Genomic DNA, 21926 nt, shown 5'->3' on the forward strand with positions numbered 1-21926 from the left:
TTAGTTCATTATTCTTATAGAGGAATCTTTAAACAGATAGAAAGCGGCATAGAGCGGCTCGGTGAAGGTGGCGGTATAGGTGTGTAAGTGTGGCGGTGTAGGTGTGATCCAGTCACAGAGCTGATAGAAGGACAGACGCCCGGCCTCATAGTCCAGGTAGACTCCGACAACCTGCACAGGAGACTCTGATTTTAACTGCGTATAGATATTGTTATGCCGTGCTCCAAAACCACCATTGACTGTTAAAGCCCAGGATTTATCATTATAACCAACATAAGACTCATTACCCACCACCTTCCTCTCCAGATTTTGCCCGGCCACTCCGATGATCCATTTCTTGGCTTTACTCACATCCACCTCCCAGTAATGTCTCCCGGAGGAGAAGCTGCGAGTGCTGAACACCTGACAGGACTTGAACCTCTTGGGCCCATCAGGTCTGTTCTGTGATGTAGCCGTATATGAGGCAGATCTGAGATCCTGGGATATAATAATGTTATTATGAGCCGTGTCTATATCCAGTAATATGTCTGATTTCTCCATCACTCGGAACTGTCTCTTTATCTTCAGATCAGTCAGAGCATCAGTGAAATCTAACAGTCCCCTGTGTAATATCTGTGAGACTATATCTTCATCCACAAACGGAGGATCTATTCCATCATCGATGATGACATCACAACTCTGATCAATGATGTCACCTCTGTTTACATTTTCATGTAGAAGGGTTAATGGATCTGTGATATTACACAATCCGTCAAGCTGATTTATTGTCTTGGTCAGCTCATCCTTGTGTATCTCCACCTGTCTGACCAGGTCACTGACGGATAGAGACATCAGCTTTTCTTGTCTGGTAATCTCACCTTGGACTCTCTTTTCCATGTCATCCAGCTTCTCCCATAGATCAGTGAATAGACCAGTGACTCTCTCAGCGAGTCTGGATGATGTCTCTTTTTGCTTTCTCTCATGATCCTTCAGATTCTGGATTCTTCTTCCAGCTTCCTCTCTCTTGGAGCTCAGTTTCTTAATAACAAGTTTTCTTTTCTCCTTCTCCTTCTGAGATGCCACATCCAGTAGATCCACATCATGTCCCTTGTGATCTCCGGCCACCCAGCAGGACACACAGATACAGGCAGCATCTATAGGACAGTAATACTTCAGGACCTCATTGTGTTTGGAGCATTTTCTACTCTTAAATGACACAGTAGGTTCAACTAGACTGTGATCCACCAACTTGTTATGGGCCTCAAGATGTTCATGACACAAGGAGATCTCACAATGCAGACATGACTTCACAGCGGGTACAGGAGACTTTGTGCAGTAAGTACAGAAGATTCTGGTCTCCTCCATACCAGGCTGAGTAGAGAAGAAACGCTCCACTATATTCCCCAGCTTCCTATTCTTCTCCAGGGCCGGACGCTCGGGATATTCTGCTCTGCAGTCAGGACAGAAATACACTCCGGCCGCCTCCTGTGTATCCAGCACACTCACAATACACGAGCGGCAGAAGTTGTGTCCACATCTCAGGGATACGGGGTCTGTATAGGAGTCCAGGCAGATGGAGCAGTTCAGCTCGTCCTTCAGGTCAGCAGACGCCATTGTAGAAGTAAAGAACAGAAATCGAAAGCTAAAAAGTTTCTTTACATAAGAAAGGTGGAGAGTTTCAACAGGAGAATTAACCCCTGCAGTCTGAGAATTGCCGGTGACACAATGTCTTGTCCAACGATTTTTTTTACTATTTTGCTGGATTTTTTAAAAATCTTTTTCAGATGGCATCTGACTTAAAGGCATCATGTAAGACTCCATAAACTCCAGCACAGAACCCGGATGTGCCCTGGGGTTCTTAGGTGGTATATTTGTAGTCACTGCTATAGCTGTTTTAGGGTCTCTCTTATTGAGCCTTATTGTGTACCTAAGCTAACAAAAAAACTGCACAAATTAATAGTCCAGTATGTGTACAGTGCTTTGCGAAAGTATTTGGCCCCCTTGAACTTTTCAACCTTTTGCCACATTTCAGGCTTCAAACATAAAGATATCAAATTTTAATTTTTTGGGGAAGAATCAACAACAAGTGGGACACAGTTGTGAATATTTTAAACTTTTTTTTAAGAAATAAACTGAAAAGTGGGGCGTGTAATATTATTCGGCCCCTTTACTTTCAGTGCAGCAGACTCACTCCGGTCCGTTCAGATCTCTGAATGATCCAATGTTGTCCTAAATGATTGATGATGATAAATAGAATCCACCTGTGTGTAACCAAGTCTCCGTATAAATGCACCTGCTCTGTGATAGTCTCAGGGTTCTGTTTAATGCGCAGAGAGCATCAAGAAGACCAAGGAACACACCAGGCAGGTCCGAGATACTGTTGTGGAGAAGTTTAAAGTCGGATTTGGATACAAAAAGATTTCCCAAGCTTTAAACATCCCGAGGAGCACTGTGCAAGCAATCATATTGAAATGGAAGGAGTATCAGACCACAGCAAATCTACCAAGACTCGGCCGTCCCTCTAAACTTTCATCTCAAACAAGGAGACTGATCAGAGATGCAGCCAAGAGGCCCGTGATCACTCTGAATGAACCGCAGAGATCTACAGCTGAGGTGGGAGAGTCTGTCCATAGGACAACAATCAGTCGTACACTGCACAAATCTGACCTTTATGGAAGAGTGGCAAGAAGAAAGCCATTTCTCAAAGATATCCAGAAAAAGTCTTGTTTAACGTTTGCCACAAGTCACCTGGGAGACACCAAACATGTGGAAGAAGGGGCTCTGCTCAGATTAAACCAAAATCAAACTATTTGGCCACAATGCAAATGATATGTTTGGCGTAAAAGCAACACAGCTCATCACCCTGAACACACCATCTCCACTGTCGAATATGGTGGTGGCGGCATCATAGTTTGGGCAGGGACAGGGAAGATGGTTAAAATTGATGGGAAGATGGATGGAGCCAAATACAGGACCATTCTGGAGAAAACCTGTTGGAATCAGCAAAAGACCTGAGACTGGGACGCAGATTTATCTTCCTACAAGACAATGATCCAAAACATACAGCAAAATCTACAATGGAATGGTTCACAAATAAACGTCTCCAGGTGTTAGAATGGCCAAGTCACAGTCCAGACCTGAATCCAATCGAGAATCAGTGGAAAGAGCTGAAACCTGATGTTCAAAAACGCTCTCCATCCAACCTCACTGAGCGCAAGCTGTTTTGCAAGGAAGAATGTGCAAGAATTTCAGTCTCTCGATGTGCAAAATTGATAGAGACAAAGCCCAAGCGACTCGCAGCAGTAATCGCAGCAAACGGTGGCGCTACAAAGTATTAACGCAAGGGGGACGAATAATTTTGCACGTCCCACTTTTCAGTTTTTTCTTTGTTAAAAAAAAGTTTAAAGAGATTCTACCATTAAAACCTTTTTTTGTGTGTGTATAAGACGTCGGAATAGCCTTTAGAAATTCTATTTGTCTCTTACCTTTAGATGTGGTCTCCGCTGCGCCGTTCTTTAGAAATACCAGTTTTTACCGGTATGCAAATGAGTTCTCTGGAAGCGATGGGGGCGGGCCCCAGCGCTCAAAAAGTGATGGGGGCGTCCCCACCACTGCCAGAGAATTGTCTCCAGCGCCGCCTCCTTCGTCCACAGTGTCATCTTCAATGTCTTCTTCCGGCGCAGGCTCGTAACTGCTAGGCGTCGGGCCTTGAGCAGAGCAGACTGCACAGGCGTACAGGCCATGGAAAAGTGGCCGCTTGCACAGCATTGTTAGTGGCCATTTTCCCGTGGCCTCTGCGCCTGAGCAGTCTGCTCTGCTCAAGGCCCGACGCCTAGAAGTTATGAGCCTGCGCTGGAAGAAGACATTGAAGATGACACTGCGGACAAAGAAGGAGGCGGCGCTGGAGACAATTCTCTGGCAGTGGTGGGGACGCCCCCATCACTTTTTGAGCGCTGGGGCCACCCCCATCGCTGTGAGAGAACTCATTTGCATACCGGTAAAAAACGGTATTTTTAAGGAACGGCACAGAGGAGACCATGTCTAAAGGTAAGAGACGAATGGCCTTTCTAAAGGCTATTCCGACGTCTTATCCACACAAAAAAAAAGGTTTTAATGGTAGAATCCCTTGAAGCCTGAAATGTGGCAAAAGGTTGAAAAAGTTCAAGGGGGCCGAATACTTTCGCAAGGCACTGTATATATGGAGAACACTATTTCTGGCCATTATATGACTGGTATTCTGTATTTTTTTTTTAGCAGTGTCCTCTCTGCAGGCTCCTTGCAATGTCTTCCATACACAGCACACATAAGCAGAGAATCTGCTTCATCACCTCCTCTATCAGTAGGATCATACAGGACATTATAGGGGAAGCAATGGGGAAGGGGAGATAGAAACTTACGATTTAGCTCCAGCAGCCTGTCTGCACATGTGCCCTTCCTCTCTCATTCACTTCTCCCGTCTGCATAAACTTCAGATGACAATAAAGAAGTTTCCAACATTAGCCCTATTCAGTTTTCCCCTGGTGTCTTGTATGCCAACCAACCACGTGTATGTAACCCAAGAGCTTATTAAACGATTATGTTTTCTATAGACCATTTAAAATAATAAAAACCAGAATACCACATTCACAATGGCATGGCACTTGACATGGGTTGTAAAATTGCGCAGTGAATGTGTCTCACAGACCATTACATCCTGCAGTAACCGATATATCAGTAAACATGGCTCATTGTCAGTGATACATTGTAATCTTTAGGTCCTTTTCAATACATTGTTCCCGATTTTAGGGCAAGGATATGACAATGAGCACCTTTGAGGTTGGTTGTGTGGTGGAAAAATATCAGAAAATGGCTTGAGGATCAATAATCAACAATAATTGTGTCTATCACTTTAAGAGAATATATTCAGTATATGATGAGAAGCTGATTCATTAGAATGTCTTATTGTTCAGCAAGTTCTTCTCACTGCTTATTATCAAGGTCCTCTTTAAGCGATACATCCATTTCATGCAACTACTACTGAGCAACAAAACGGGACCAGTCGAAACAAAAACGCGACGTCACCAGATCGAAGCTTTGTCAGAATTTGTTTTATTACATCATATTTTCTTTAAATGAACAAAAATCATTTTTAACAACCGTCATTTAACGTAGTTGTAATATTAATCGTCCTGTGGTCAGTATATGGGGTTAACCCCACCATGGTCAAGTATTCAACCAAGCAGTCTAAAGGGTTAACCACGGCGTAGGTTTAGTGTCCTCTGGTACGGCTAGGGTATCTTCAGCTTCGGCGTAGGACGCAAGTGCCTGAAAACTGCGGCTTTACCGCATCTCAATCAGGAGATTTTGCAATGGTTGCTCACAATTGTTTCCTAGGTTAACATTCATGTAATGTGCAAGTCGCGGAACTGCGGCCATTTTACAGCGACGCCATGTTATGGAGGAGGAGTCACCTAAAGTGTGTCCATTTGGAATAGAATTTTAAACAAAAGTCCTGCAGGAACTCTAAATCCTCAAGAGGCCTTGAATCGGGGAGATCAAGATTCAATCATTTCTTTGTAGTTGTTATTTTGGGAAACCTGGGCGATGACCACTACGACCCCATAGACCCAGCTTTTTACAGACCATAAATCGCACCTGCCTAACCCATCACTATATAGATTAGGCAAGAATCTGGAAACCAGGTGAAGCTTTAATGGTGGCCACTTAGGTTTTCACCCAGCTTTCCCAGGAAATAAAGATAAAGGTGAGCCAAATGCAAATCAACTTCAGGACGACTCAAAAAAATGAAGGGAGCCATATTGTTTTAAAGCTTACTGGGCAAGATGTCAGCTGTCTCTCTATTAGGTACATGTGACTATACAGGGGACCTGGGACGTACCTTGGTTAAATGGAGTCTGGGGCTGAGCCCTACATGAGACCTCCACAGTGGCACAGCAGCAACTATAGTGAGAAGTCACCATCAAAGTGCACGAGAGGAGATTAGCTGTCATTTTAGCCACTGATCCCATGTAAAAAGAATAGTCCCTACTACCAATATGTATACACTGCAATGCCAACATGCAGGCTGGTACATAGTGCCAGCTCACAGCTGCACACACAAGGCTGGCACAGTTACGATATACGGTGTCACATGGCACATCAAGCAGGCACTAAACTGACATCTATATACAGCCTGGCACATTGTAGAGTAGATCGCCTAACAGATGGCCACAGATTGAGATACAGTATGGGGGCCTCGCTACAGCCCTTCTGGAATGTACATGATTGGAGAAGAGATTGACCCCCACCCCGGACCACCCCAGTACAGAGAACTGGATGGGGGGGGAGGAAGGGAGAAAGAATTTGTTCGATGATTTGGTTGGAAGTGTAATCTGGAGAAGGAAATAAAAACACTGAATTATCGATATAGAATAAATGAACATTAAACAGGTTATCAAATTGTAAATAAATCCTGTACTGATCCGGAGTTACAACCTGTATTATATTCCAGAGCTGCGCTCACTATTCTGCTGGTGCAGTCACTGTGTACATACATTACATTACTTATCCTGTATTATACTCCAGAGCTGCACTCTCTATTCTGCTGGTGCAGTCACTGTGTACATACATTACTTATCCTGTACTGATCCTGAGTTACATCCTGTATTATACCCCAGAGCTGTGCTCACTATTCTGCTGGTGCAGTCACTGTGTACATACATTACTTATCCTGTACTGATCCTGAGTTACATCCTGTATTATACCCCAGAGCTGTGCTCACTATTCTGCTGGTGCAGTCAATGTGTACATACATTACTGATCCTGTACTGATCTGGGTTACAGACTGTATTATACTCCTGTACACTGTGACTATACTATATATGTAGATTAAATGCAAGATTAGTGGTGAATTGACATGTTACATAACATATACACACAACATATCCAATAATAGGTACAGGAGGTTCACCCTATCCAGGACATAACACTGCATTATTATTGCTGTATCTATACAGTATTGGTGTTTCCTCTGGACATATCTATTACTATACACATATAAGGTGTCACTCACCGTCACTCATCAATCCCGATAGAACAGGAATCTGGACCCAGCGCTGCAATAAACAAAGAGGAATCACAGCCCATCAGTAATATAAGCATCGGGTGCAAACAACAAAGCACCAGATATGATAAAACAGGCAGAATGTGACCTGCAGCAAGCAGATAAAACCAGACACCAGGCCAGTAGTATGGCAGCGTCACCAGCAGCGATCCGTACTAATATAAGGTATTGATCACATGTGCTTGTTTAGGAGGCGGTGACTGCGCCGAGGTCGCTTCTTCTGCTTTACGTTTTATTAATACGGTATGAAGGGACCAGATCTTGTTCTTAGACATAATATATAAGACATGTAAACTGGGCCATACTTGGGCTTCTGGTATATACTAAAGAGTAACAGACAGTGCTGGGATTTCTTGCTGGGACCGGGAAGAGAGAGCTTTTACATTCACAATCTGGACACGGAGTTGCTTATTCTTAAAGGGGTTTTCTGGCCTCAAACATATTTTCCATACGGAGGATGTATTCAAGACATGGGACTGATAGAGAAGTATATATACATATTATACTATATACTATATACTCCAGCAAGGCCTGTGCTCTTAGCTTGTTTTAGGGCATCGTGACCGCTCCTCAGTACTTAATTAATATTCGTGTCTTGGATACCCACAGATCATGCTAGAAGCAGCCGCAGTGCTCTGGTGTACGGCGCTGTCAAACCCCCCAGTCCTCAAGCTCATGGGGGTTTTTACAGCGCGACATATCAGTGCTCACCGGAAACATCTTGGGCTTCATCCTCCTTCAGTTCCTGCGGTTCCGGACTTTCGATCGACTCATCAATTTGAGACTGCGATCGAGATCCTGTGGAGGAGAAATATGTTACATATGGACATTGATCATGTGGTACATAGAGAAATGGCGAGATAAAGTAGCTAAGAAGAGCATAGGATGGTGGAGGAATCTTACCACGATGTGCCGAGACGATCTCGGGAGTGTCAGAAGAGGAGATATTCTGCAAGACAACAAAGGGTTACACAGGAGCATGTGCACAGCGGCACCTATAGAATATACAAACCAACTTCTGAATCCCAAATCATGAGGTAGTTTAAAAGGGATTTCTAGCATTATTAATTGATGACCTAAATGAAGCAAGATCTGCAAGGGTCCTACAACTGGGACCCCCACAGATCAGCTGTTTGAAGAGATCACGCTGCAGCCTCTTCTCTACTTACCAAGCACAGCACCATACACTGTACAGTGGTTGTGTTTGGTATCGCAGCGCAGCCCCATTTACTTGAATGAGATCAAGTTGCAAACAGGCCACGTGGCTTACCCTGTTTCCCCGAAAATAAGACATCCCCCAAAAGTAAGCCATGGGGGGAGGTTTTGTTAAATTGCCTAATATAAGGCACCCCCCGAAAATAAGACATCCCCAAAAACACTGCAGCCGGCAGAACACTGTGCACGATGCACAGGTATGCCGGCTGCTGCCTCTGCTGTGATACCACTGTTCCTGCTGCTGTAAGATGAGCTGGGAAAGCATCATATGCTGTGGGGAGTCCACTCTCCCAGCTCATCCCACAGCAGCCAGAACAGTGGTATCACAGCAGAGGAGGCAGCCAGCTTTCCTGTGCACATGGAGCACAGCGTTCAGCCGGCTGCAATGCCCACTAAGTGAGGCTCTCCGGCACAACCGCTGGAAGCCTCACTAATCTCTACTAAGCCCCGCCAACCATTTCCACCACCGTGACCAACAGCAGCACCAGCACTGCTATGAAGATGGGGAAGGTAACTAGCATACATCCCCCCCCACCACCTGTTGCACCACCTACAACCGGCAGTCATGCCGGCACTCCGTTAAGGAAGCGCCGGCATGACTGCCGATTGTCCCCCGCTCCATAAGACATCCCCCGAAAATAAGACAGGTCATATTTCGGAAGAGAATTTAATATAAGACACTGTCTTATTTTCGGGGAAACAGGGTATGAACGTGATCCACATGATCCCAGGTACCCTGCTAACCTTCAACCTATAGTAAGCCAAAATGAGCCTCAGAACTGCCTTGTGTATCAGCCAAATCCAGAGATCCCACCCAATGGTATCCTATTGAAGCTACTGATATGTCAGAAAGCCAATACTCACCTCTATCTGTGAAGAGTCTCTGCTCAGGGATCCGAGTAGTGCCGGCTTCTCGCCATCACAAACCCCCGTCACTTCCTCGTCCTCTTCATGGATGGGAGATGAGGGAGATCGCAGACCACTGTGGGACATGAATTACAAAGGGTTAATACAGAGCAGCTCATAGATATACATAGGGGAAATAAACTAGGGCCTCCTCACCTGTCAGGAGTCTTTGTGTGCTTGCTTTTGTGATGGGAGTTGTCAGGAGGCCCCCGAGCAGGTAGACCCTCAGTGTAGGGAATCTCCTCATAGAGAGGGGCGCTGGCAGGGGGAGACCGAAGCCCATTCAGAGCCTCTAGCAGAGAGATGGGCTCAAACCCTGGAGGGATGTTATCTGCACCCTAGAAATAGAGAAAGCAGTACATGCTATATAATACACCCGCCTGAAGTGTCCCCCCCCCCCCCCATACCTACACACAGACAAGACCTGACACTTACAGAGTTGTCATCATGGTCCAGAGTCTGTGCCAGTACAGGGCTGAATGAGATTGGTGGGAGGGGTCCTGGCTTCCTCCGCACCGCACGGATCTGGAGCAAGGCACGGAAAGCTGCAAAAAAACCCAACACATTATAAATATAGAACACAGGCTGTTATTTAGGTAGAGGTCAGGGGGCAAATATTTAAAGGGAATTCTGAGACCTTTATGTCAATAGGAAAGTGCTGGAGCCTAGTTCTGCTGCAGCTGAGTCTTATAGGAATAAATTAGGCTGCAATACCAGACGCAGCCACTGCACAATGTATGGCGCTGTGCCTGGTATACAATGAAGAGGCTGCAGTGCTGCAATGCCTTCAATCACCTGATCGGCAGGGATTTTAGGATTTGGCCCACCACCTATCTGAACTTGATCCTGCAACTAGGAAATCAATGTAAAAGTCTGGAATAAACCATTCAGTGGAGAGTCTTAATATGAACAGTGGCTTAATCCTGGTTATTAAGTATGTTTAGGCAACTAATACAGAGAGGTCAATGCCTGTAAAATCTCTACAAGCCCCTTTGTCATATCGGACACTTACGTAGTCGGCAGATGGGGCAGTTATTGGCCTGGTAGCGCAGGGTGTCAGCACATGAGTTGCACAGGCAGAGGTGTCGGCAGGGCAGGATGAGCGTGTCCCTCAGGTCGGAGAGGCACACAACGCACTCGTTGCTGTTGTCACTGTTCTCATCTTCAGTGGGCTGTGGAGACACAGAGGGGTTACCGATGCAAGAAGACTGAGGGTTATTCATGAGCTAGTTGGTTGTAGTTCATCAACATGAGATTGCTGATGGTCTCTGAGTCAGAACCGGACACCAAAATGTCCACAGGTAGGCCACAGTGTCTAGTACTGCAGCTAAACCTACTGAGAAAAACATAGCTGCAGTACCAGACACCGCCACATGGACGAGTGTATCACTATCAGTACTGCGCCAATGGCAGTGCCATACAGTACAAGTCCTGGGGATTTATATCTCAGTTGGCATGGACTTACCTTTGTCTCCTGATTGTTCTTGTTTTCTATGCCATAGATTTCCTGCAGTAAATAGCTGACTCGATCCACCTGTAACATACACGACCAGGCCGGTCAGTAATGACGCCACGTATAAGGTAACCAATTCTCACAACAGTCACAACACAACCCTACAGACCCCCACACCAGTCGTAATACAACCACACCATACATTGAGACCCTCGTCACCTCATTCATACACTTAAATGAGTTTTAGGTTAACAATTGATGACCAGCTCTTAGAATAGGTCACCAATTTAGGATAGGAGTGTGACTGCCACCCAGGACCCCTGTCAATCAGCAGTTTGAAGAGACCACAGCATTCAGGTGAGTCATGTGGCCTCTATACAGAAAACCAAGGCAGTGCCATACATTGTATAGTGGCTGTGCTTGGTATTTGCAACTCAATCCGTTCACTTGAATCGGACTGAAGTGCTAACAGGCCACATTATTGATGAAACACATGGCCTGTGATGTCGAGTGGCTGATCTGTAGGGATCCAGGGTTTTGGAACCCACTGTTCTTCAATTGGTGACCTATGCAAAGGTAAAGTCCTCAATTACTAAGCCTGGAAAACCCATTTAATAAAGCAGATGCATTAGTCTCAGACAGACCGTTCATTATTTCGCTAAAAGATAAGGGGCTGCCAGATGCCACTTGTGACGCTTATTTCCAAAAGGAGCTAAGGATCCTGTGTAGAGACTTTGTGCTGCAGTCAGTTCATCCCGTAACACATCACATCATACACTGCATTACATCTAAGCCCGTGGTCAGACACGTATACACTAGGCTCAGTCTCACTACTTACTATCTGCTTCTGTTTCAGAGGTTTCACGGAGAAGCTGCCGTCCACGTGCTGAAAAGAAGACAAAAGCGTCAGGAAGAAGAGGACAGGGCACAAGACTGTGATGGGGATAGATCTACAAGTGACGTCTGCCGCTGCAGTGGTAATATTCTGCATCTAAGTGCAAACAATGGCAGCAGCAAGGGAGCCCCCTACTGGACACACGTGCGGTGACAGCTGGAGCTCAGGAGGTTCTGAAGTCCTGATCCGGTATCTCACCTTCTCAAAAGCAGCTAAGAGCACATGAGCGTGTCCAGATCCCTCTGTGGAAAGAAAAGAGGTGTGAACAGCGGCAAGTCATGTCACTTATTCTAACCCCACCCATATAATAAAACAATCTTTATTTACAGGACTCGTCTACATTGACTTCAGTTCCAGGTTCCTTACCTCCACCTTCTGCCACGACAGCCTGGATGACCAGAGGAATGACCCCTTTATCGAGGTCAAAGTTCAGCTAAGGAAAAAAAAACACAGTGTCAGGCTTCAAGGATACGTGTTGTATTCCCCTTCCTAGAATAGTGGGGTGCTACCTCAGGGACCATATATAGGGATTCCCCGCACATACAGACTGGATATGAGCTGTGCATTGAGATGCAAAACTGGTCAAAAGGAAAAAACTGAAGGTATTGCACCAATGACACTGGGAGGGCAGGCGCACGGTACTCTCCAGCCATTGGGTATGGGCATCAGTGACAGACTGCAGATATGACAACCCGATATCACACGGAGAACGCACAAGATTTCTGTGCAGCAGGGTATGACACTGGACAGCACTGACTGCCTACAGAGCTATGGGCCGCTGACTAGGCACTTGGACCACTTTAGCATATCACATGACTACACAACTGTGTTAATGCACTACTTGAGGCTGTAATACGTGCAATGGGCAGAAAGTGACAGACAGAACCCCATAGCTAAGAATAGTGGGGTCCCTGCAATAAGAGGGGAGTAGATTGTCCTCTGCAGTAAGAGAAGGGGGGAATCTGTAGTACTCACCTCCTCATCCTTCCAATCATTGAAGTCAATTTTAAATACAGGCAGGGAAAAGTGCTGGCTTAGGCCTCGCTTGTAGTAGACGGTCTGAGACTGTAAGGCGGGACTGCGGGGACTGTACCTGATAGAGATTAGAGAGTACAAGAGTGAACAGGAGACGGTTTCTTTGTCAAAGGGGCAACTAAGCTAAGGATGCAGTTACATTATTTGGCCTGCAGAGGGCACTGTGATCCAGCCACGGTTCTACTTACACTGCCATCCCTCCAACAAACTCCTCGCTGGCCTGGCAGTAAACTGTAATCGCCACACGGGCGTCTGCGTCAAATGTGAACTCTAGACCGTATAAGACTCGGGGCTTTCCTCCATCCTCTAAGGGACTGTCCGCTCCCTCCTTGTATCTGGAAACACAGAGAAGTCATCAGCACAATATAGCCACATGTGACATAACAGCGGGACGACAGCGGCCCTGCGAGGTGACGGGTACCTGACAAGGCGCAGGGAATCCTTACGGATGTTCACCAGACTACGTAGTGTCTTCACTGGCTCGTGGGGGGCTGGAGTCAGGTACGGGAACTGGAGATAGGACAAAAGACACAGACTCCTGAGAAACCTGTATACCACAGGGCACCACGTAAGGGGATGTTCACACAGAGGAAATTGTAGAAGCTAAAAATAAAAACCTGCTAAAGGAATTCAGAAGCGGTTTTTTCATCTACTTCACCTCATCCGATGTTGAGTCTAGCAAAGAATTTGCAAATTAGGAGTCAAGATTTTTCTTCCTCCTATTCATTCAATGGGCAGAATCAGCAGGAAAAAAAATTAAATCAATGTCTGCCTCCCATTGAAATGAACAGAAGCCAATTTCAGGTAAAATTTGGAGCTGATTTTGAGGCAGAATCCCTCTCCATATTCCTTGCATGTGAACGTACCCTTAAGAGGCGCAGCAGTTGCCTCAAAGACGTTAGGTTTTTCCATCTTTCTGTCAGGGAATGGGAATATTCTTATTTCTATCCAGCAACTCTAAACATATCCAGCCCTGCAAGGGTTATTTTGGGAGCTAAATATTGATGACCTATGCTTATAATAGATTATCAGTATTAGATCGGTGACTGTCATGATCTGATGCGTGCTACTTCCTCTTCACAGACCACGTGATGTCACATTCTGTCATCTGTCACATAGCCAGTGGGGCTGAGCTCTAATACAAAGCACAGCCATTATAAAGTATATAGTCACTGTAGTGCATCCAATGCCGAGGTGAATAGATATAGAACTACATCAGTATTAAAAAATCTGGTGCAAGCTGCAGTGCTCACTGGCCATACATGCAAGTCTATGGGAAAACCACTACTAAAAGCATGGAGAGCGAGCATTGCAGCGTAGGAAAACAGCCGACGTGTAGAGGTCCTGTGGATTGGACATCAATCTGGAAAAGCTATATAACCCCTTTAATGTTAAACAGAACAATCCCTTTAATTACTGGATCTATGAGATGCCGGCTCGTACAACATACCTGAACAGGGCGGTTGCCAAGGAAGTTTAAGTCACTATTCTCCCCAAACAGATAACCCTCAGGATGTGGCGTCTCAAACTTCTCTCCTCCCATAAAGAAATGACTGGCAAAATAGTTTCCTGGGAGAAAATAGAAGAAATATGGTAGTAAATATAAGCAAGGTATAAAAACATATCTATATATCATACGAATTAGGAAATATGGAATATTGAAGGCAAATTTAAAAAGATAAGAAAAATATATTATATATATATATATATATATATATATATATATACTGTAAATAGGTCATTGCAAAGTAATAATAAAAACACTACATGCGCTGCACACCGGTGTGTTTTGTCCCCAGTGTTTACAATGTCAGCAGCCGTGGTGTGACGGACGACCCTCCTCATAGGTCCTGTTCACTGCAGTCCTAGGTTGGGCTATCAATGCACATGCCATGATCTACACATACATGTCTGACTCATAACATATATGTGTGTGTGTGTGTGTGTGTGTGTGTGTGTGTAGCATAATGGCAGTGTATAGTATAATGGCAGTGTATAGTATAATGGCAGTGTATAGTATAATGGCAGTGTATAGCATAATGGCAGTGTATAGTATAATGGCAGTGTATAGTATAATGGCAGTGTATAGCATAATGGCAGTGTATAGCATAATGGCAGTGTATAGTATAATGGCAGTGTATAGTATAATGGCAGTGTATAGTATAATGGCAGTGTATAGTATAATGGCAGTGTATAGTATAATGGCAGTGTATAGCATAATGGCAGTGTATAGTATAATGGCAGTGTATAGTATAATGGCAGTGTATAGTATAATGGCAGTGTATAGTATAATGGCAGTGTATAGTATAATGGCAGTGTATAGTATAATGGCAGTGTATAGTATAACCCCATCATCCACCACATCCATGACCTGAGCACTCACCAGATTTGGGGGGATAGCGGTAGGCAGAATTTGCCTGGATGTCAATGTCTTCCACCCCTGCGATCCTCCGGCCCCAGACTGCCCCCATGGTCTAAAAGAAAGACAAACCAATTACAGAAGAGTCACAGTACCAGGACCAGTGTACACAGAGCTCCCCTTTAATAGATGCTACACAGAGTACGGCTCTCCTCCGGCTCTCCTTCACTTCCTCACCATTGTCAGTGACCGGAATCCTCCTACGTTACATCCTGATGTTACATCCCATTCCCTAATACTCCTCACATCTGCGGGTTTGTTACTGTGTATCAGTCCAGAGATGAAGTGTCCACATAATTAATGAGATAACCCACCGACTAATGTATATGGAGCCCCCACCAGTTACGTGGCCGCTGCAGCTTCTGAGGAGATGACAGGGGGCAAATACTTTTGTGCCCATAATTTTTCTGTGGGGCACAGGCTGTATAACACACACCAGCGGCCATCTCTCCGGTGCTGATAGTTTGTTACAGTTTATCGGTACAGGACAAATGTTAGCTAGTCTAGATGCGACTGTAACAAACCCTCAGCTGTGAGATGTACCAGGTCTGGGCAGGATATAACCTGACAGCTCTCCAGCACACATATAAACAATGAAGCAACAAGTCACCATTTCTTCCTTATTTACTCATGTATGTGACCAGTTTTGGGTGCTGAGCTGTATGTGGGCCTCATGTCCACAGTATATTACACTGAGAAGTAATATAACCCGGCCTCAGCCTCTGTGTATGGGACTGTGCTGGGACTTGTAGTGCCACAGCGGCCTCAGCGCCCCGGACACAGACAGCACGCCCGCCCCTCATACACCATGTATAGGGAGACACACCCGTCCCACAGACACCCCACACCCCGCTCCCGGCTCCCCACACCCGGTACTTACCTACCTACGTGCCTCTTGTTTTCGGTTTCTGGGCCTCTTTCTCCCTCAGATCCCTGAGATTCCACCGCTAGACCACAGTGACTGCCGGGAGTTGTAGTTCTAACGACCTGACGTCACCAGCACACGAAGCGCGACAGAAAGGAGAGAAGAACTACAAATCCCGAGATGCAGCGCGGCGGCCTCACAGCTGACCAGCGTCACCAGAGAAAACAATGCCTCCGACCGTACCAACAGCTCAAATAGGAAGGGGGGGGGGGTGGAATGGTACATTTTGGTGCTAACTCGTTCATTACCAAGGGGCAGTGCTGGAAAACTCTGTATTACCTGTGGTATGTTCTGATGTTCAGTTTATAAGGAGGGGGATTGTAATATTTTTAGTGGTTGGCGCAGTATATACCTGGTTATTAAGAGATTCCTTCCTGAGTTGCTCTTGTCCTGTATTATACTCCAGAGCTGCACTCACTATTCTGCTGGTGCAGTCACTGTGTACATACATTACATTACTTATCCTGTACTGATCCTGCCTTACATCCTGTATTATACTCCAGAGCTGCGCTCACTATTCTGCTGGTACAGTCACTGTGTACATACATTACATTACTTATCCTGTACTGATCCTGCGTTACATCCTGTATTATACTCCAGAGCTGCACTCACTATTCTGCTGGTACAGTCACTGTGTACATACATTACATTACTTATCCTGTATTATACTCCAGAGCTGCGCTCACTATTCTGCTGGTACAGTCACTGTGTACATACATTACATTACTTATCCTGTATTATACTCCAGAGCTGCGCTCACTATTCTGCTGGTACAGTCACTGTGTACATACATTACATTACTTATCCTGTATTATACTCCAGAGCTGCGCTCACTATTCTGCTGGTACAGTCACTGTGTACATACATTACATTACTTATCTTGTATTATACTCCAGAGCTGCGCTCACTATTCTGCTGGTACAGTCACTTACATTACTTATCCTGTACTGATCCTGAGTTATACCCTGTATTATTCTCCAGAGCTGCACTCACTATTCGGCAGGCCTTAGATCTGAAATCTCCCAGCATTTGCTGTCTTTTAGGGTATGTTCACATGGCGGAAAATGGAAGAGGAATTCCTCTTCATTTTCCGCTGCCCCGGTCTAGCCACACTGGGATGCCGGTGCAGGCCGTTCCTGATTAGACTTGGGTGAATGGACCTCACGACTAGATCGAGAAGGACACTTCTTTTTTCAGCATCTTGCTGCAATTCTGTTTCCCATTATAAACAACAGGAGGCAGACTCCAGGAACAATCTGCTCTGGATTTGGGGGCGAAATCTGCCCCTGAATCTGCAGCATATTCCTCTGTGTGAACACAGTCTTAGGTCTGCACAGGGTTCTCTCTCCTTCACATTATAGGAGCTCAGCTAAGGCTGTAGTCACACTAGTGTCGGGTAACTAAAGACTCTGCCCCTCATTCTGCTTAAAATTTGTGGAAATTTGCTTGCAGAACTTTGCCAACAACCAAGACAGACGATAACACTGACCCTGGGCGACTAACCCCATAATACGACTAAAACAACAGAAAGATATAAAATGATGATTTATTATTATTATTAATTATTATTATTATCCTGTCATATTGTATAATTGTTATAATGGGAGTTTAATGTAAGCCTCCTATAGTATGACGTCACTGTAGGTGCATGAGGTGACTGAGGGCACCGCAGCCTAATCACCCCGTGACGTCACCTCCTGACACACCACACACGGCCTGCCAGCCTGGCCTGACCCGTCCATCAGCACCAGAACACGCCCACACAGCCAGGTCCGGCACTGCTATTGGTGAGCGGGATATTTACCTTATATGGTCTGACACTGCCACAGCTAACGCTCCTATTGGCTGAGAGCTCAGGCCTCATGATGACCTCACTACACAAACAAAGCGGGGCATGCCGGGATGTGTAGTCCGTGGCTGAGCAGGGCATGTGAGCGGTGTCAGGGTGATGATCGGACAGCAGACATCGCACAGTACAGCTTCCTTCCAGTCATCCACATAAGCTGTTTACGTGCGTGTAAATACACTATAACGTCCACTGAGAAATCCACATACTATATATGAATACACAGTACAACTTCTCACATCTTGCTTTTACTTTTGCTCTGCCACATTAAAACCTACAAAAATGCACAGTACAACTTCTTACATAGTCCATCCTTGTGTGTTCTTACACAGTATTACTTCTTCATGTTTCAGCTTCTCTACTGTTAGATATTTACAGAATGCACAGTACAACTTCTCACATAGTCCATCGTTGTGCGTTCTTACACAGTATTACTTCTCTTTCATGTTACACCTTTGCTACTGATAATAGATAGTTACAGAATGCACAGTACAACTTCTTACATAGTCCATTGTGCGTTCTTACACAGTATTACTTCTCTTTCATATTTCGGCTTTGCTACTGTTAGATATTTCCAGAATGCACAGTACAACTTCTCCCATGACTCTTTGTTCTGATATTTGGTCGCACAGTATCACTTCTCTTGCGTATCATACATAAAGGCCGCTGCTAGTCAGATGCTCAGTCGCTGTTCTAGGTAGAGCCCTGTGCACAGAAGTCTTCTCCACTGGGTGGGAATGTGCACTGGAGAAGGCTGCGGAGGGATAAGACTACAGCTCCCATCATGCTGTGCTGTCGCCGCCTCCTATGGGCTGGACCTGGCTGATGGGCAGCTGTACGGAGGCAGTGAGTGTGCGGTGTGTGTTGTGTTTATAAATGTATATACCCATCTATACGGGATTGTGTACGGCCCTGTATGTCCCCCTCTCCTTACTGTATCCTATGTGTATCCCCTGTGCCTGCTGCGTTGGCGCTGTGTGCTGCGCAGCCCTGTGTGGTAGATGCCAGTGCCCGCCGTGCCGCCCGTGTCATCAATCCTGTATCGGTATCATAAATATGATTTTTCTGTATTTTTCTATGTAGCAGAGCGAAGTAGTGACCCGGGACTCTGAGGTGGCATTCGTCGCGCCGTGGCTCTAACGCCCGTCGGGATGTCCGGTGACATTGAGCAGTTAAAGCAGCAGCTACTGGTGTCGCAGTTTGTGCTGGCGGCCGGATGCGCCACCGACCAGGCCGAGCAGCTACTACGGGCCGCACATTGGCAGTATGAGGTAAGGGCGGCGGACGCACCTACAGACCAGTCATAAACACTACAGTATCCATAATAACTGCTGGGATACTACAACTCTCAACATCCCCCAGGTTGCCACATTTTATGTATTTGTTGTCGTTTTACCTGTGACGTGGGGTGCCAGTATAGTTACAACACAATTCCCACAAGGGGCGTCCTCCAAGTTTTACAGCACCCAGAAAAAGCAGTTTTGCCATTCAGGAATCTGGGAAAGCAGGTCAGCAGCCTCTGTGGTTGATGTAGAGGCCAGGCCAGTTGTTGCCCGGTTTTCCCACAAGCGGATTTAAAGTGACAGCGCACATTTTAACCTGGATTCCTTCTTGTTGTCTCCCCTCTACAGACCGCCCTTAGCGCCTTCTTCCAGGAGACGAATCACCCGTATATACCGCACCACCAGATGGTAAGTTGGCAATGATGGGTTGTGCGTACATGTGATGAGGAGGAGGGTTTTTTTTACCAGGTGAACCCACTGCATTGCACTGTGAGAGATGATGTGATTCCTACAGTCTGATCACTGGATATAAACACATCACTCGTATCCCAGTATTGACCATTATAAATGAATGCAGCTCTGGTTGTAACTGGAGTATAGGATATGATGAGGCTTCAGTGTTCCTCAGCATTAGCTGTGTTTTCCAGTTCTGCTACCTCTCTGCTTGCTTTTAGTAAGTGGAACCGCTCCTACAGACTGAATACTTCTCACAGCTGAGGTTTTGCTACAGTGGTATGGAGTCTAGACATTGCCATCTGCACTACCACCTTGTCACTGCTGCATTGCCTGGCTGTGGGGGAGATACAGGCTGCAATGGGGTGTACCCGGCTTATAGACTATGTACTATCCACAGTGGGTCATGGGGCGTGTGATGAGGACACCCGGATCTTCCTGTTGTCTGTCATTGAGGGGTGTTGGGAGGGCTGGTCACTATAGTAGGGTCGCTAGGATCCAGCCTTCTATAGTGAAAATCTGATGTAAATGGCTCCATTAACTGCATTGATAAACTGTCACAAATCCTCAGCTGTGAGAAGTTTCAATCTGTAGATATTAGCCAAAATGTTCCCATTCATTGACAGCAAGTAGAGAGGAAGAAACAAGATACAGTATAGCCCTATGGTCTGCTACCTGCTGTCAGGGCATTCTGGGAGTTGTAGTCTTACAACACCTGACAAGCCGCTGATTGCAGAAGGATTTTTTCTTCTATTGCCCTGTGTATACCGCCATTGCTTGAGCCACACCACTGCCCATCCTGTTCTCCTCTCTCCCCAGATGGGCACTCCTGCCAACACCCCGGCAACCCCTCCAAACTTTCCTGATGCCCTCACCATGTTTTCCCGTCTGAAGGCCTCAGAAAGTGGATACCTCTCCTCCCTGGCCACGTCCCCACCACTCCAGCAGGGGGGTGTCAGCAGCCACTTTTCCCATGACCCCAGGGGCCAGCAGCCAGGTATGGGCATGACCTTCCCCGGAGGGGCACAGCACCCTAACAACACTAGAGGAGCCGACTCCAACCCAGCGGCCGAAGCCGAGAGATGAGGCTTCAAGGACTGCCGGACACCGAGAAGGAGGGCAGTACAGGGGCATGTAGACTTTATTCGGCTGTCTGGACTGCCAGGACCTTCAGAGTATTGCTCCGCCGAGGCAGCGGGGATCTCACCTTAGCAATATGACAGCGGCGGCGACCTTCTTTCTGACACTCTATTACCTCACTTGCCTGCAGAGCATCGCACCGCTCCATCTGCCAGCCTCCACGAGAGAGAGAGAGACGCTCTGCATGACAACCACACGGCAGAGCCGCCCGGACGTCAGCCATACCTCATACCGCATTGTATGCTGGTGCGGAACATTTCCAGGCCTCCACATCTTTCTTGCGGAGCTTACGGTGTAGGAATTTGTGTTTTGGATGTCATTTAACCCTTTGATGTCATTTAATACAGACGTTCCCGTAGCGGTTTTAAGAGTTGAAGACAATAAACATTTTAATCTTTTACACATGGCGGTGACCTGGTGCTGGAGTCTGTCCACCAGGAGGAAAGTACGAAACCCGTCTGGTGTAAATGTGGAAAAAAAAAAACATGTATAGCTAACTTCTCAGCCGAGATAAATTTAACGGACGTTACAGGCCCAAAGCCTGAGGCTACACTACTGAGAGCTGCTAATGGCAACATTTCCTGTATGAATCTACATCCACGTGTATGTATACAGTCGTGTGTGTGTGTAGATTTATATAGATGACAATATGAAGCCACACATGGTCTCCATGCAACACATCTGTGAGAAATCAGAGCCGGAAGTGTCAGTAGTGCAGGCTTAGGCTTTGGGCCTGTAACTTTAAATGATAAAACTCAGCCGAGGAGAAAGATCTGGGGCGGGTTCATTATACTATCTAAAAGCGAAACTGGCTTAGATATCCGTAACAACCAATCACCATGCAGATTTCATTATTCAGGAGAAGAACAAAGAATGAAAGCTGCGCTGTGATTGGTTGTTATTGGCAGATAAGGAAGTTTTGCTTTTCAGTAGCTTTAATAAATCTGCCCAATGCATTGATAAAGGGGATGTCTCATTGTGGATGGTGCCATCTAACTGTATAAACCGGGGGGCACAACATGGGCAGGTATATCAATGAGATGGTACAAGAGTAGGGCTGAGTGGGCTACAGATTGTTAGTGGTCAGTGGTCAGTAGGCTTGTGCCAATACATGACTTGCTCCTTTGCCCCTCAGTGCCCATACATGACATGGCCCCTGTCCTTCAGTGCCCATACATGACATGTTCCCCTGGCCCTCAGTGCCCATACATGACATGCTCAATTTCCTTAAATAACATGCGCCTGTGCCCATACATGACGTGAAATCTACCTTTC

General features: G+C 46.0%; 3 protein-coding genes across 8 annotated transcripts; 1 reads left to right on the forward strand and 2 right to left on the reverse strand.

The window, feature by feature from the left end:
• LOC142217454 (E3 ubiquitin/ISG15 ligase TRIM25-like) lies at positions 1 to 1593 on the reverse strand. Its single transcript, XM_075285702.1, has one exon. It carries the CDS (start codon positions 1591 to 1593, stop codon positions 1 to 3), a length of 1593 nt encoding a protein of 530 aa, XP_075141803.1.
• Positions 1594 to 5104: 3511 nt separating this feature from the next.
• Positions 5105 to 15975, reverse strand: MGRN1 (mahogunin ring finger 1). 2 transcript variants are annotated; one of them, XM_075285241.1, is made up of 18 exons: positions 15889 to 15975; positions 14969 to 15059; positions 14036 to 14154; positions 13007 to 13095; positions 12774 to 12920; positions 12526 to 12643; positions 11917 to 11983; positions 11749 to 11792; positions 11494 to 11541; positions 10668 to 10736; positions 10215 to 10374; positions 9638 to 9747; positions 9359 to 9540; positions 9161 to 9278; positions 7985 to 8030; positions 7793 to 7879; positions 7031 to 7073; positions 5105 to 6350 (listed from the first exon to the last, which is right to left on the reverse strand). In XM_075285241.1, the coding sequence occupies exons 2-17, from the start codon at positions 15054 to 15056 to the stop codon at positions 7033 to 7035; spliced, it is 1533 nt and encodes a 510-aa protein (XP_075141342.1). In that variant the 5' UTR covers positions 15057 to 15059; positions 15889 to 15975; the 3' UTR covers positions 5105 to 6350; positions 7031 to 7032. The 2 variants fall into 2 exon arrangements, with proteins under 2 accessions (XP_075141342.1, XP_075141343.1); XM_075285242.1 differs by having other exon boundaries at positions 15885 to 15975.
• A 2565-nt stretch (positions 15976 to 18540) lies between these two features.
• Positions 18541 to 21051, forward strand: LOC142216194 (UBA-like domain-containing protein 1). 5 transcript variants are annotated; one of them, XM_075283834.1, is made up of 4 exons: positions 18541 to 18621; positions 18859 to 19046; positions 19407 to 19466; positions 20331 to 21051. In XM_075283834.1, exons 2-4 carry the CDS (start codon positions 18927 to 18929, stop codon positions 20595 to 20597), a joined length of 447 nt encoding a protein of 148 aa, XP_075139935.1. In that variant the 5' UTR covers positions 18541 to 18621; positions 18859 to 18926; the 3' UTR covers positions 20598 to 21051. The 5 variants fall into 5 exon arrangements, with proteins under 5 accessions (XP_075139935.1, XP_075139934.1, XP_075139936.1 ...); XM_075283833.1 differs by having other exon boundaries at positions 18579 to 18632; XM_075283835.1 differs by having other exon boundaries at positions 18592 to 18632; positions 18862 to 19046.
• Positions 21052 to 21926: the final 875 nt, after the last annotated feature.

This window comes from Leptodactylus fuscus, chromosome 8 (assembly GCF_031893055.1).
Source record: "Leptodactylus fuscus isolate aLepFus1 chromosome 8, aLepFus1.hap2, whole genome shotgun sequence".
Taxonomy (NCBI): Eukaryota; Metazoa; Chordata; class Amphibia; order Anura; family Leptodactylidae; genus Leptodactylus; species Leptodactylus fuscus.

Coding starts and splice junctions, on each gene's coding strand:
- LOC142217454 (XM_075285702.1), bottom strand. CDS start 1,593: ATGGCGTCTGCTGACCTGAAGGACGAGCTGAACTGCTCCATCTGCCTG.
- MGRN1 (XM_075285241.1), bottom strand. CDS start 15,056: ATGGGGGCAGTCTGGGGCCGGAGGATCGCAGGGGTGGAAGACATTGAC. Junction 12,921..13,006: donor GATTCCCTGCGCCTTGTCAG/GTACCCGTCACC, acceptor CTGTGTTTCCAG/ATACAAGGAGGGAGCGGACA. Junction 11,793..11,916: donor TGTCGTGGCAGAAGGTGGAG/GTAAGGAACCTG, acceptor TTCTTTCCACAG/AGGGATCTGGACACGCTCAT.
- LOC142216194 (XM_075283834.1), top strand. CDS start 18,927: ATGTCCGGTGACATTGAGCAGTTAAAGCAGCAGCTACTGGTGTCGCAG. Junction 19,047..19,406: donor CCGCACATTGGCAGTATGAG/GTAAGGGCGGCG, acceptor TCCCCTCTACAG/ACCGCCCTTAGCGCCTTCTT. Junction 19,467..20,330: donor ATATACCGCACCACCAGATG/GTAAGTTGGCAA, acceptor CTCTCTCCCCAG/ATGGGCACTCCTGCCAACAC.